The sequence below is a fragment of the Aegilops tauschii genome, chromosome 5 (assembly GCF_002575655.3).
Source record: "Aegilops tauschii subsp. strangulata cultivar AL8/78 chromosome 5, Aet v6.0, whole genome shotgun sequence".
NCBI classification, from domain to species: Eukaryota; Viridiplantae; Streptophyta; class Magnoliopsida; order Poales; family Poaceae; genus Aegilops; species Aegilops tauschii.
Window position 1 is genome coordinate 550,596,973 of NC_053039.3, and position 12,461 is coordinate 550,609,433.

General features: G+C 46.1%; 1 protein-coding gene across 2 annotated transcripts; it reads right to left on the minus strand.

The window, feature by feature from the left end:
• Positions 1–560: 560 nt before the first annotated feature.
• Positions 561–10,797, minus strand: LOC109781417 (cell number regulator 10). 2 transcript variants are annotated; one of them, XR_012183413.1, is made up of 6 exons: positions 10,379–10,797; positions 7,932–10,230; positions 7,707–7,825; positions 7,508–7,615; positions 6,640–6,717; positions 1,366–1,848 (listed from the first exon to the last, which is right to left on the minus strand). XR_012183413.1 is itself a non-coding variant. In XM_020340016.4 (3 exons), exons 2-3 carry the CDS (start codon positions 1,368–1,370, stop codon positions 811–813), a joined length of 471 nt encoding a protein of 156 aa, XP_020195605.1. In that variant the 5' UTR covers positions 1,371–1,848; positions 1,949–2,071; the 3' UTR covers positions 561–810. The 2 variants fall into 2 exon arrangements, 1 of the variants encoding a protein (XP_020195605.1); XM_020340016.4 differs by lacking the exons at positions 6,640–6,717; positions 7,508–7,615; positions 7,707–7,825; positions 7,932–10,230; positions 10,379–10,797 and adding exons at positions 561–1,172; positions 1,949–2,071 and having other exon boundaries at positions 1,262–1,848.
• Positions 10,798–12,461: the final 1,664 nt, after the last annotated feature.

Consider the following 12,461-nt stretch of genomic DNA (forward strand, 5'->3'; position numbering starts at 1 on the left):
TACTCTACAATTTTTGTGACATGCGAACTCACGTTTCGTTGAACATATTTGATCGTCAGAATGATTGTGTGTCATGTAAATATGTATGGAAGAAATACCGTATTAGAAGGCAGTAGCATGGGCACATGGTCTGTTTTATCTTGAAGAATAATAAAAGAAAGGGCATTTCGTTTTTAGGGAGCACCTATGAGTCTGTTTTTTTCCTAGCATCAGCCTTTTGTCACTCATACGCCTTCCTCTTCATCCATCTCGGTCTACCCTCCCCTAGCATCGGCTGAACCGGTTGCCACCATCACCCGTGGTCGATGCCATTATCGCGTCGCTTCGTCGCCCCGCCCAATACGAGTCATCTCCTCTATTGAGCTGTTGTCGTCTCGGACGTCCCTCTAAACCCCTCCCCTTCTCCGGCACCGGTGATCATGGCTCGCACCTGTACCCGCACCGCCGACTCTCTTACTCTCCTCTAGCAGTGGGACACTGCGGTCCCCATGAGCACGGGGTTGCGCATTCGTCTTCTCTACATGAATCGGCTGAATGTTTTTTATTATTCAGTTGTAGTATAAGGAATAGCAAAGACGATTTTTTATTCAAAACGAGAGGCCGCCTGGGTGGCCAGCCATAGAAATGCAATGATGAAATGCAGAGCGACATTAACGTACACACGTTCTGCCATCCCAAAGAAAAAAAGTACACACGTTTCTGGTCCTGACATCACATTATGAACTGAAACCAAGCACGAAGGAACACATGCTCGATGGATACTCATACTCCCTTCACACATAGAGCAAGGCATTGAGAAACCGGGTTCGATCAGCGGCCCATCTCCTGCATGCCGGGCGGGTTGACGCCGGCGCCGCCGTTGCGGCGCTCGACGTTGAGGTGCCAGCCGTTCTCGGGGTCGTAGCCGCGGGCCTTGAGCTCCTTGTACTCCTGGACGAGCGCGCAGGGCTCGCAGCAGTAGTGCACGCAGCAGTCGCAGCAGGGCGCGTCCGGGAGCGCGTACTGGGCGCGCATCTTGGAGCGGTAGGTGCAGGAGTAGATCCAGTGGCACCCCGTGAGCGACGCCAGCAGCACGTAGAGCGCGCCGCTCGTCCCGCACGACGTCGCGCCCCGGTCCACGATCTCCGCCACCTTGCCGAACGTGATGCACGGACAGCACCAAGTCAGGCAACCTGCATTCAAATCATATACATGTATCAGATATGAGTATGTTTCCTGGCGATCATGACATGGATCAAGGAGGAAGATGGTGTGCGCTTACAGAGGCCGCAGTCGTCGAAGCAGTCGAAGAGGCCGGACGACCAGGCGGTCGGGGCGCCCGGTGCGCCGCCGACGGGGACGCCGGTGGCCGGCTCGGTGCCGGGCTTCATCGCGACGACGGCCGGTGAACTGGAAAGCTGTGATGAGGTGATCTCTGTGCGTTGGTGGTGATATATGCCGGGAATGGGCTAGCTGTTGTTCTATGCCGGGAATGGGCTTGCCGAGGGGGTGCTTATATATAGGTCGAAGCTAGCTGTTGTTCTATGCCGGGAATGGGCTTGCCGAGGGGGTGCTTATATATAGGTCGATCGTGGCCGGGCGGAGATGGGTAGGAATGCGTGTGGTCGGCGATAACCACTAGACCGAGAGAATTAGCTGCCAAGTCAAAGCGGCGTTCAATTGGCCGGAAGTAGCCGTATCCATGCAGTGTATACGCGTCGTTGAAGGTGACAGCCAGCTGCCTGGAAGCTCATAAGTGCCGTACGGCGTAGACTCATGATCTGATCAATTCTTCTGTGTGTGGTAAAAGGTACTCCTCGACTCAGTAACTTTCTTGATCTGGACAATTCTTCACCTTGGTGCACGTGCCTGTAGAAACATTATATCACACTTAATCTGTTCTAGAGATAGAAAACACGAGCAATTACCAAATACGTATTTGCCAAAGGAAAATGTAGGGCGGTATTACCACGATGGGGACGGGAGTGTAATTCGGGCATGCATGGGTGGCCGCATGTGCTGGAGCTGGACCGGCGGTCGTTGGTGTAGGACTATGGGCCGCCGGGAGTTTCGCCTACGTGCGTGCTTGTTTCTTCCCCGATCAACGGCTTGGCTTGTTTGTTAATCCTAAGTGGCAAAAGTCTGAAAAAGACCTTAAATTCGTACTCCGAGTCTGAATCAGACCCTGAACTTGAATTCCCTGAAATTGTCACCCCGAGCTCTCTGATCCTGGCTAATCCCGGCTGGATGTTTGTTTGTGAGAATGGGATTGCTTACTTGGCAGGGATATGGAGAGGAAATCATCACAATCTGGACCGATCTCTGGGCCATACCGTCCCCTCTTAAACCCACCACCAAGTCGGGCCTTCCCCCTTTTCCCCTGTCTCTCTCCGATCTGTTCCTATTCTCCCCCGTCTCTCGCTCGTCTCTTCAGTTTCAGGTACGTCGGCGTTGTCTCTAAAAAAAAGGTACGCCGGCGATGGTGAACGGGGGCTGATCGACAGGAAGGCAAGAAAATCGCGGCGACCGGAGTTGACGGAGGTAATGTGCCGGCCTCCTGCCTGTGCTTTCTTGTTTGCATTTGCCGCCGTTTGATGGATATGGCTAGAGTTTCAGATAGAGATGGTTGTGGTGTTGGATGATATTTTCCAGAATTTATTTTTGGATGTGAGATTTCTGTGTGGTTCTATTTCTTCTCAAAAATTGTATTAGACATGGCGTACTGAATTTATGTGTATTACTGTAGGTTTTCTTTCTGCAAGCATGGATCCGAGTGAGAAACTGAATGTTCGCTTTCACTTTGGAGGGGAATTTGTCCGAGTTGGTCCTGAGTTAGATTATGTTGGAGGAGATGAGGAGATATCAGAGATAGAAAGGGACAAACTGTCCTTACCAGAAATCACAGGGCATTTGGCTGATCATATCACATACAAAGATTCCATGAAGCTTTATTTCTTGGTTCCAGGTTTAGAATTGTCAAATGGCTTGATGTTTCTCCTTGATGATGCTGGTTGTATGAAAATGTCAGAGTACACAACCGATAGTGGAGTGGCTGATGTGTATGTTGAGTACTTTGGAGAGCAGGATGAGGAAAGTGATAGGAGTGGTAGTGATTTTGAAGATGAGATACAAAATGAGGAAGAGGGAGACAGTGAGGAAGCACCTGATGCTATCATTTCTGCCGAAGAACAAGTGCAATTCAGTGTTGGAAATGTGAATGGGTTGGCTGACAGAAATGAACATGTGGTTGTACCAGATGACACTGGAGTTATAACTTCAGTTATTGCCAGCCCTTTAAGGAGTACAATGAAAGAAACTTTTAGAGTTGAGTGTGGACAGTTGATTGATGCTCTGACAGGAAGCTCTCAAGTGCTCAATCCTCGGTCACAAACTTGCAAAATTGCACTTATTAAAGAAACAGTTCAAAAACCAACTGTACCTGGAAGAGAAGAACATAACAGTGAGTCTGAACATGACAGTGATTCAAGCAGTGATGATAGTGATTATGTGCCAGGTAGTGATGACAGTGGACTAGAGGAAGAGTATGTGGAACTTAAGGAAGAAGCAAAGGCATTTAAGAAGAGAATAAGAGATTCTAAGAAGTGGGCACAGAGAAATCCAACAGGTGTTGTTCCAATTGATTTAGTTGCAAATGTGGAAGAGGTGATAGGAGAAGATCACTTTGATTCTGATGATGAAGATTATTCATATGATGAAGATAGTGATCATGATGGACATGTTGTCAAGAGGAAGAGCAAGTACCCCAGGTATAATCCAAAGCCAGATATTCCAATGTTTTGTTTAGGGATGGTTTTCAGGAGCAAGGAGCACATGAGAAAGGCACTAATAAAATATGGACTGCTCACATTTCGGAGTATAATCTTCATGAAGTCAGCCGAAGATAGGATCAGGGCTAAGTGTGGATGGCCTGGATGTCCATGGCTTATATATGGTGCTAAGACTACCAGGTGTTCTAGGTTCCAGGTGTTAACATTTGAATCTGAACATGAGTGTGCACCTAACAGATACAATCACCTTGTTACTGCTAAGGTTATAGCAAGAAGGTATGAGCACATCTTAAGAGCTAACCCCACATGGAAGATTGACAGTATTAAAGCTACTGTTCTGAAAGATTTCTTTGCCGATGTGTCAACATCCAAGTGCAAGGCTGCCAAGAAGATTGTATCAGAGAAACTACTAGCAGGTATGAAAGAGGAGTACACCAAGGTGTTTGATTACCAGCTAGAACTATTGAGGAGCAATCCTGGAAGTACAATACTTGTTGGCTTGGACCCTACCAATATGGATCAGAATATTTTCCAGAGCTTCTATGTGTGTTTCAATGCTATGAAGCGGGGTTTTAAAGCATGTAGAAGGGTGATTGGACTTGATGGTTGCTTTTTCAAAGGAGCATGCCATGGTGAGCTTCTTTGTGCTATTGGATATTAATGATCAAGGTGAAGGCTGGGTTTTTATTTTAGATCAACAGAAGGTATATTAGCTTGTTGATGTTAAATTATATTACTAGCATGCTTTCAAGTAATTCAAATATGATTTAAAATACTGAGAATAGCATGCTTTGAACTAATTAAAATATGGTTTGAAGTACTGAAAATAGCATGCTTTCAACTAATTAAATTAATGTGCAGGGGTTGTTAAGTGCCATGAAAGACTATCTACCAAAGGCACAACACAGAATGTGTGCTAAACACATATATGCTAACTGGAAAAAGAAGTTTAGAGAGCATGCTCTGAAAAAGAAATTCTGAGCAATTGCCAAGGCTGCAAACAGAGAAGACTTCATGTATAGGAAGGCCAAGTTAGCTCAAGATACACCTGACGGTGCAAGGGAAATCATGAATACAGAGCCTAAGCATTGGGCTAGAGCATTCTTTCCAGTTGGATCGCTATGTGACTCAGTGGATAATAATCTATGTGAGTCCTCCAACAATGCTATAATTGAGGCCAGATTCTATCCTATCATCTCTATGCTAGAGAAGATTAGGCACAAGATGACACTTAGAGTTCAAGAGAACAGAACCAAAACTGACAAGTGGACTGCTAGTAATACAGAGATATGCCCAAACATTTTCAAGAAACTTAAGGTGGCCATCAAATTAACTCAGTTCTGTGATGTGCTCTGGAATGGTAAGGAAGGGTTTGAAGTAAAACATGTTAGTGGCAGAGGAAGGAGTTATACTGTGAATTTGGATAAATGGACTTGTTCTTGTGGATACTTTCAACTGGCAGGGCTACCTTGCTGCCATGCCATCAGTGCCATATACAAGTGCGGAAAAAATGTATCAGACTTCATTCACAAATGTTATTCAATTGAGCAATTTAAAAATGTATACGAGCACTGCTTGGAGCCAGTTGATGGAGAGGAAAGATGGCCTATTTCTGAAAAGCCTAGACCACAAGCACCTGGTTATGTGAGTATGCCAGGTAGGCCTAGGAAGAATGACAGGAAGAGGGAAGAGGGAGAAGCACCAAAAGGAAAGAAAATGTCAAAGCATGGCATTAAAATTACTTGCAACATGTGTGGCCACAAAGGGCACAACAAGACAGGTTGCAAAAAGAATCCTGAAAAGGGCCAGAAGAAAAATGCCTTCTTGAAGAAAACAGGGAAGAAAATTAAGTCAACTGAGGTAGACACTTGTGCACTTTCTAATTACTTGAGTATTGTTTGAATTGTTTACGTACTATTTGAGATGCTTATGTACTTTCTTTTGTTGCACCAGCAAGCAAACACTGATGCTCAAATTAGAGCAAGCCAGCAGGCTAAGAGCAAAGGAAAAGATCAAGCAGAAGCAGGACCAAGTGGAGGGAAGAGGAAGGCTACCAGGAAGAATGTGCAAGCCAAGAAAAAATCAAAGAATTATTCCTGATTGTCTACTGCTTCTCTGGTCTAATTAGTACTCCCTCCGCCCGGAAATACTTGTCATTGAAATGGATGTATCTAGATGTATTTTAGTTCTAGATACATCCATTTTCATCCATTTTGATGACAAGTATTTCCAGACGGAGGGAGTATGTTAAATTAGATGTCAGTAGTACTACAGAAAGTAGTACAACAGAACTGGTGGTTATGTCCTTTTGGTTTAAATTCTTAAGTCAGTATGGTCATGTACTGGTGGTTATGTGTGTCACTGTGAACTGATGCTATTTTGCCTGGTACTCCCTCCATCTATTTTGGAACGGAGGGAGTACTTGTGTGTTAGGTGTTTCTAAAATGGCACTTCAAAATCTGTACTGGGTGCTTTTGTTATATTCTGCTGCTTAATACTACTACTGAATGCAAACTGAATGCTTTTATTATAACTAGCTGCAAATGAACCAAAAGTTCACTGATTTATAACCTGATCTCAAATTCCATGCTACAAGTGCCATATTCTGCTAGTTGGTCTTACAAAAAGATGTCAAATGCAATACAACCTCCAGTCACTTGCTAATTCAGTGTTACAAAAGCTCACACTACATTCACTGTCGTATGGCACTAGGCCATTACATTCACTGATCGCCCTAATAACTATGTTTTTAAGGCGCTAAGGCGAGGCGAGGTGCTGGGGGGCGCCTCACTGCCTAAGCGCTAAGGCATAAGGCGAGGCGACGCCTTAGAGACGGTAGGCATTAAGCAACTAGGCATACAACCATACACACCTTGCAACTGATTGTTGTAGAGCCCATATAGCATCCATTCCCATCCTCTTTGCACTTGCTTTTCTCCCCAGCAGAATTCTGCATCAACATGAAGTCATGAACAAATATGTTAGAATAATGTATCACTTACCAATGCACATTCCACAAAAAATAGAAATAAAAGTGAGGCAACGAGCAAAAGTGGAAAGAAAGATAGCAAGTATGAGTGCAACTGCAATCTGCAATGCATGGCATATTACATAACCATTAACCAATTCAAATGACACAAGTCCAGTAGTCCACATAACAAAGGTGAAAGGTCCACATAAGACAAACAGAATAATAGATAATTCGAGCATAGCAAAAGGGATAAAGGTGGCCAGCTCAGCTCTCTCATGTCTCTCCACTCTCAAAGTCTCAATCAAAAGTCATCATCATCAAACTCATTGGCATTGGTGCTGTCTTCACCATCTTGGTCAACATTAGTTGGCTCTTGATCGTCATTGCTCACATCATCATCGTCCTCAACGTAGTCTGAATCCTCCCCCTCCGCATTGGGCATACTTGAGTGTGGTTCTTGCTCCAAGTCCTCCTATGCTTCATCTTCTTCAGGATTTGTAGGTCGTGTTGTAGTAGGTCTCTTGCGTGCGTAGTGTTGCAGACGGAAATTTGTCTGGCCCCTATGAACTGTAGTTGCTGTCCTATGCAGATTGCGGCCTCGAAGGTTTGAAGATGCACCAATAGCCACATCAACATCCTCCCATGTAATGTCTTGATTGTCTTCAGGACAACCTCGAGCACCTTGAGGTTGTGATAGTGATGGGTCCACCCACTCATTGCCCCAATCAAAATTCTCAATGACCAAAGCCTCAAAGCTATTCTCGCTCACCTTCTCACGCCTCTTTTGAAACCGTTGCATATTCTTCCAGTTGTATGAAACAAAGACAAGATCATTCAACCTTTTCCATTGTAACCTGTTCCTTTTCTTCGTATGGATCTACAAAGTAGATACAACAAGTGAAATAAGTAAATAACTTGCTGAAATCATCATTGAACAAACACAAATATTGCTTTACTTGTTGACTTACAAATTGAAACGTGCTCCAATTCCTCTCACAACCAGATGATGAAGCACAAAGACTAACAATGCGCTTTGCAAACCTTTGTAGGTCAATGGCCCGACCACCAAATGAACTCCACCAATCAACTAAAATGATAAAAACTGACACATATTAAGAGTTTGTACAGAAATTACATTGCTGGAACTGGAATTAACATGCTGAAATTAACATGATGCATTTAATATGACTTACGAGGGTTTCTTGTGCTCATGGTCTCGAGTGCCAATGGATTAGAAAAGCCTTCTCGTTAGCCCTCATAGAGCACAGATTGTTGATCAATCTTTTTTCGAACATTGGCATCCGGTACCATTTTTGCAAGCACATCATTAAAGCAGCTCCTAAGCTCCCCAACTAAGGCATCATCATTTCTGCTTACAATAGGAAAGAACTTTCCTGGGTTCAAAAATAGAGCAGCCCCATACAATGGATGATCCATTTGATTCTCCCAACGCTTGTTAACAATGGCCAAGATCTTCTTGAGCAATGGTTGCTTGTTTTGTTGAGGGAAACCTAGATTGATCCTCTCCTTTGCATAAATCATAAGTTCTTTAATCTCTGGCATGGCAGGCTTCTCATCACCATCCGCTACTCTAAGAACTCTAAGAAGTGGAGTTGAAGCTCTAAGGCAGTCCTCAATTGCGCTCCACCACTCCGTTGAAAGTACAATCTCTTGCACATTCAAGCCAACTTGTGTTTTTGCTAACTTGTTTCCAACCCATTCATCAGATGTAAATAAACTCCTCAATGCAGCCTTGTTCTTGACCAAACTCCTAAGTGTGAGGATGGCTGTGGCAAAACGAGTTGCTGCTGGTCTCACAAGATCCCCACCCGTGGCCTTCCTCATTAGACTAAGAAGTCTTCCATGTCTATAGATGAAAGTTGTGACACGTCTAGCCCCTGCAATAGGCTTCTTAAATGCCTTCAACTTTCCTATATCTTCCAACATTAGGTCCAAGCAATGACATGCACACGGGCTCCAATATAGAGTAGGCATCCTCTCCATTAGAAGGTGGCCAGCTTTCTTGTAATTAGCACCATTATCCGTGATAACCTGTACCACATTCTCTTTTCCAACATCCAGAATTCTCTTCTCAAGCAAATCAGCTATCATATCACCGTCATGACATACACTTGAGGCATCAACCGACTCCAAGAAGAAAGTGCCCTCTGGACTATTAACAAGGAAGTTAATCAAATGGCGTCCTCTTTTATCCGACCAGCCATCCGACATGAGTGTGCATCCATATTTTTTCCATGCTGCCTCGTGTTGCCTCCTCAAAAGTCATGTTTCCTTCACACAATCATTAAGCAATGGCTCTCTCAGCTCATGTGCACTAGGTGGCTTGTAACCTGAACCATATTGACATGAGGCTTCAATTGCAACCTCAAACTGCCTACTACTTGCAGCATTAAATGGAATGCCACACTCGTAAAAGAACAACGCCCACTGCATACTGACATAATGCCTCTCTTCATGAGTCTTTGTGCTGGACTCCATGGTGCTTTGAGAACACCCAGAGCGCCTTTCATCTACAAGATCCTCAGGTGTTCTTTGTAACATGGCAACAATTGGCTTGGAACTATTGGCGGCAGCAGTAACAGACTTCTTTTTACCTTGCATGTTGATGATAAACGCTTTCTTATTCTGTCTGGTTGCTGTCCCTGAGCTTGGCCTTTTAGAGGCGATGTTTGCTCCAACTGAACTCACCTCCACAACCTCCTGATCATCATCTACATCTACTACTCCCTTGATCCTCCTATTTTGCTCCAAATATGCTCTCATTTCTCTCCTCAGTTGTGTGGTGGCCTTAGGACAACCAATTGCATCACCCCCGACGCCCGCAACATGCTCCTTATGCCTCTTGATCCCTCCAGAAGTTATCTTGCCACAAAGAGCGCACACAACAAGATCCCGATTTGGAGGCTCAGACCAATATCCATAGTTCCATCCCGGATCATTTGACCGTTGTGGCTTCCTTGTTGGATCTTTCATTGGATCATAGGGGGGCTCACCCCCATCAGCTGCTGCATTTCCATCCATGGTGCTACACTTCTACTACCTGCAGCAAACAACCAAACACAAAGGAATATTAGCATAACTGATAAAAGGGCTGCCATGGCAACAAGCCAACAAGGCAACAAACAATAAAGTACTTACTAGATAGACAAAAGGGTACCAGACAGATGAAAAGGCTGCTGTGGCAGCAACTAAACTACTCTACTCATGCAGATGTAGCAAACAGCGACAATCAACTAGCCATTAAACTAATCAACATTCAACTAGTCATTAAACTAATCCATTGTTGAGCACAAGACATCATGCATCAGTATTCAACTCGTCTCCTTTCTCAATCAGTCGAACAGTTGCTCCACATCTCTCCCTCATCACTTCAAATTGATGTCTTGTTGCAACATCTGCTACATATCTCTGCCATGACTGCCGGCCATCATCAAGTTCATCTACATTTCTCGAAGATCAATAAGAAGTTGCCTGTTGAAAAAGGATGCAAGGATCATCAGGCCACACAAAATAGCCACAGCCATATCTTTGATTCAACAGTTCACCGAATCAGAACAGAGAAAAATGAAAAAAGAAGAAGCAAAATTGGTACAGAGCAACATTGGGAGAGAGAGCTTACTTTTCCATGGACGCAAGAATGGTACAGAACAAGGAAAAATCCAGTGGCCGCCCTCTTCTCGAGTACCCCTTCTTCGCCGGTCCGTAAGCCATGGGATTCTCCCAATAAGGCAGCGGCGACGACCTAGGCGCTGCCCTCCTTCGTCCGCGCCCTACGCTCCAGTACGCCGCGCCGGAGGACGAAGCCATCGCCGCCCGCCGCAGCCGCCGCCCGCCTTTCCTTCTCAGATTTACGCCGCTGCCCGCCTCTTCTCCGATTTATGCCGCCGCCCACCTCTCCTCCTCCGATTGCAGCCGCCGACGAACCCTACAAATATTCCCCACCTTGAGCCCTTCTCTGTTTATTTCCCCGCGTGGCCACGAACTAACTGTGGGGCCTGTTTTCGTCACTACGTGGCATCTTATTTCCCCTAATCCTTGCACGTAAGCGATCCTGTTCTCACAAGCAACCATTAAGTGCAGATCAGCCGGGATTAGCCAGGATCAGAGAGGTCGGGGTGACAGTATCAGGGAATTCAAGTTCAGGGTCTGATTCAGACTCGGAGTACGAATTTAAGGTCTTTTTTAGACTTTTTCCTAAGTTGAGTATATGCCTGTGTTCTCGCTCTCACGTCTCAGCTAGTTCCTAATCTCGGGGTAGCTAGCTCAGCATCAGGTGACCATTAATCTCAAAGCTCCCTAAATAATCTATCTAGTAATGGTTTTTGCGCCAACTTTCAAGTCCAATGTGAGTGCGTACGTACACGCTTAATTAGTACAGTACCTACTGAACTGTTTTGTGGCAGATCAGCATCTTTTTTATTTTGCGAGGGCAGATCAACCATCAATGTTATAATATGCTCGTGTACTTCCACATGCTCCAGCTGCACAAGATCGGTTTATATCCACAAAGAGAAACATACTCTTCGCTTCTATAGCATTCGTGTCAGTTGACACCATTGATTTTTCTAAAATCCTTCACTAATTTAGCTTTAAGCACTAGAAGTTTTACTTTTGTCAAGGTTGTTAGAAGAGATAGAGAGAGATTAATGGAATTGTTGTTTATTTCTTGAGCCTCATGGGCATATATATAATATAGGAGTACATAGTCAACTTGGAGTACAAGACAAGCCAGAACATATCCTAGTCTATCTCGTATTTTCTAACTAAATATAATACTCGACATCCTCCGCGGTTACAACAGTAGCGCCGCAGATGGTGAGACTCGAGAAGAATCCGAAGTAGGCGCCGAGTCAGTCGTAGGCGCAGTGATGTCGAAGTAGTGGTGCGCCGGGAAGAAGACGTTGTTGACGAGGCATCGTGTCGGGTTTGCCAAGACCGGGGAAACATCGTAGACGAAGGTACATGCCAGTGTTGCCAGCACCAGGCATGCGTAGACAGACGAAGAAGAAGTTGACGAAGCGCCGCTCCAGGCTTGCCAGGCATGAGGACACGTCATGGACGAAGGCACGCATCGGTGTTGCCAGCACCGGGCATGCGTAGATGAGAGACCTGCACGAGTTGTACGCCATGTCGAGAAGTCGGAGGGTCCAGCAGAGAAGGAGACTCGACGACGGTTGTGGCTCCAATTGGCGTGGGGCCGATGTCACCTACAGTGGTCGGAGTAGACGAAGTGGCCGGGGAAGATGACAACGACGCTAGCGACAGGCTGGTGCTGGACGAAGACAAAGGGGTGGACGGGCGGCGGCTAGGTTAGGAGCGCGGCGGTGGTGCTCGTAGTAGGCAAGGAACCCGACAGCGTGACGAAGACCGGCGCGGACGATGGCGTTCCCGCGCCAAGGGAGGCAGTGCGGCGCATACCACGGGAAGTCGACGCACGGGGACGGCGGAATGGACCGCAGGCCACGACGCTACTGCCCCAAAGGGTGACACAGCAGCAGTAGACGGGTTGGGGCGACGCAGCGGCGGTAGAAGGGTCGGGCCGGCGGCGGGAAGACCTCGGGGCGGCAGCGGTGACCGCGGAGCTACAACCCGAAGGGGCAGCGCAGCGGCGGAGCGCGGATCGGTGCAACCACGGGGACGGCCTTAGGGCGGCGACGGGGACCGCGTGTCGCGGCACTACGGCCCAAGGGGGCGAGATAGCG

Excerpts from the sequence above, each read along its gene's own strand:
- LOC109781417 (XM_020340016.4), bottom strand. The coding sequence starts at position 1,370 with ATGAAGCCCGGCACCGAGCCGGCCACCGGCGTCCCCGTCGGCGGCGCA. Across the intron at positions 1,173-1,261 it reads CTTCGACGACTGCGGCCTCT|GTTGCCTGACTTGGTGCTGT; the intron begins GTAAGCGCACAC and ends ATTTGAATGCAG.